This window comes from Acomys russatus, chromosome 16 (genome assembly GCF_903995435.1).
Source record: "Acomys russatus chromosome 16, mAcoRus1.1, whole genome shotgun sequence".
Lineage (NCBI taxonomy): Eukaryota > Metazoa > Chordata > Mammalia > Rodentia > Muridae > Acomys > Acomys russatus.
In genome coordinates this window covers 949,669-951,150 of record NC_067152.1, presented here as the reverse complement: position 1 = coordinate 951,150, position 1,482 = coordinate 949,669, and the positions used below count along the sequence as shown (strand labels likewise).

The window sequence follows — 1,482 nt, the reverse complement described above, 5'->3', positions numbered from 1 at the left end:
TGTTACAGGGACATGCATGTCCGGGTTTGAGTTGGCAATCTAATAGAAATGGCATAGAACTGTCTAGTAAAGGATAGAGGGTAGACACCTGTTAAAAAGAAGTTGAGAAAAATTACTAATGTTATAATGATTACAGACATTAACAGTTTTTAGATTATAATTTTATGATGGTTGTAAGATCCATTGCTATAATATGCATCCTTGATATATGTTTATTTTAAAATCCTTATATTTTGTAATTAGATACAAGAGAAGAAGAAGGATGAACAACAAAACTGTCATCTCCCAGTTTGTCCTCTGGGGACTGCCCATTGCCCCAGAGCAGAATAACATGTTCTATGCCCTGTTCCTGGCCATGTACCTCACCACTGTCCTGGGGAACCTCATCATCATCATCATCATTTACCTGGACTCCCATCTCCACACGCCCATGTACTTCTTTCTCAGCAACTTGTCCTTCACTGACCTCTGCTTTTCTTCTGTCACAATGCCCAAGTTGCTGCAGAACATGCAAAGCCAGGACCCTTCCATTTCCTATGTGAGTTGTCTGACACAAATATACTTCTTTATGGTTTTTGGAGACATGGAAATCTTCCTTCTTGTGGTCATGGCCTATGACCGCTATGTGGCCATCTGCTTCCCCCTTCATTACACCAGCATCATGAGCCCCAAGCTCTGTGCTTCACTCGTGCTGCTATTGTGGATGCTGACCATACTGCATGCCATGATGCACACCCTGCTTGCAGCTAGATTGTCTTTTTGTGAGAACAATGTGATCCTAAACTTTTTCTGTGATCTCTTTGCTTTCATAAAGCTGGCCTGTTCTGACACTTATGTTAATGAGTTGATGGTTTTTGTTGTGATTGGTCTCCTTGTTATAATTCCATTCCTACTTATTGTTATGTCCTATGCAAAGATTGTCTCATCCATTCTCAGAATTTCATCTACTCAAGTCATCTACAAGGTCTCCTCCACCTGTGGCTCACATCTGTCAGCAGTGTCTCTGTTCTATGGGGCAATAATTGGACTCTACTTATGCCCATCAGATAATGATTCTACTGTGCAGGAAACTGTCATGGCCATGATGTATGCAGTGGTGACTCCCATGCTGAACCCCTTCATCTACAGCCTGAGGAACAGAGATATAAAACAGGCCCTGATAAGTGTTATCTGCAGTAAGAAAATGTCTTTGTTATGGTAGCACTTGGGATTTTTAGTTAATTTTATGTAATAAAAATATTGATGTTAATATTTTGTGTCAGATATTGTCCATCATCATAGTACCTACATGAAAGGTCATAGTACATAAATGTTCAATACACAAAATATAGAAAGGCAATACAGTAGTCAAAGTAAGAAAGATTGCCTTTGATGTCTGGCTACATCTTCTTTCTTACCTTGCATAAATGACATTAGAAATGGATACTGGAAGAGGTACTGTCTAATATGATCTCCATTCCTTACATTGTTAAATTACTGTAA

The 1,482-nt window shown here is 39.3% G+C and overlaps 1 protein-coding gene across 1 annotated transcript; it reads left to right on the top strand.

Annotated features, from left to right (window-relative positions):
- The first annotated feature begins 262 nt into the window (after positions 1-262).
- Positions 263-1,201, top strand: LOC127199929 (olfactory receptor 1496-like). The gene has a single exon (XM_051157924.1). The coding sequence runs from the start codon at positions 263-265 to the stop codon at positions 1,199-1,201; it is 939 nt and encodes a 312-aa protein (XP_051013881.1).
- Positions 1,202-1,482: the final 281 nt, after the last annotated feature.

Coding starts and splice junctions, on each gene's coding strand:
- LOC127199929 (XM_051157924.1), top strand. CDS start 263: ATGAACAACAAAACTGTCATCTCCCAGTTTGTCCTCTGGGGACTGCCC.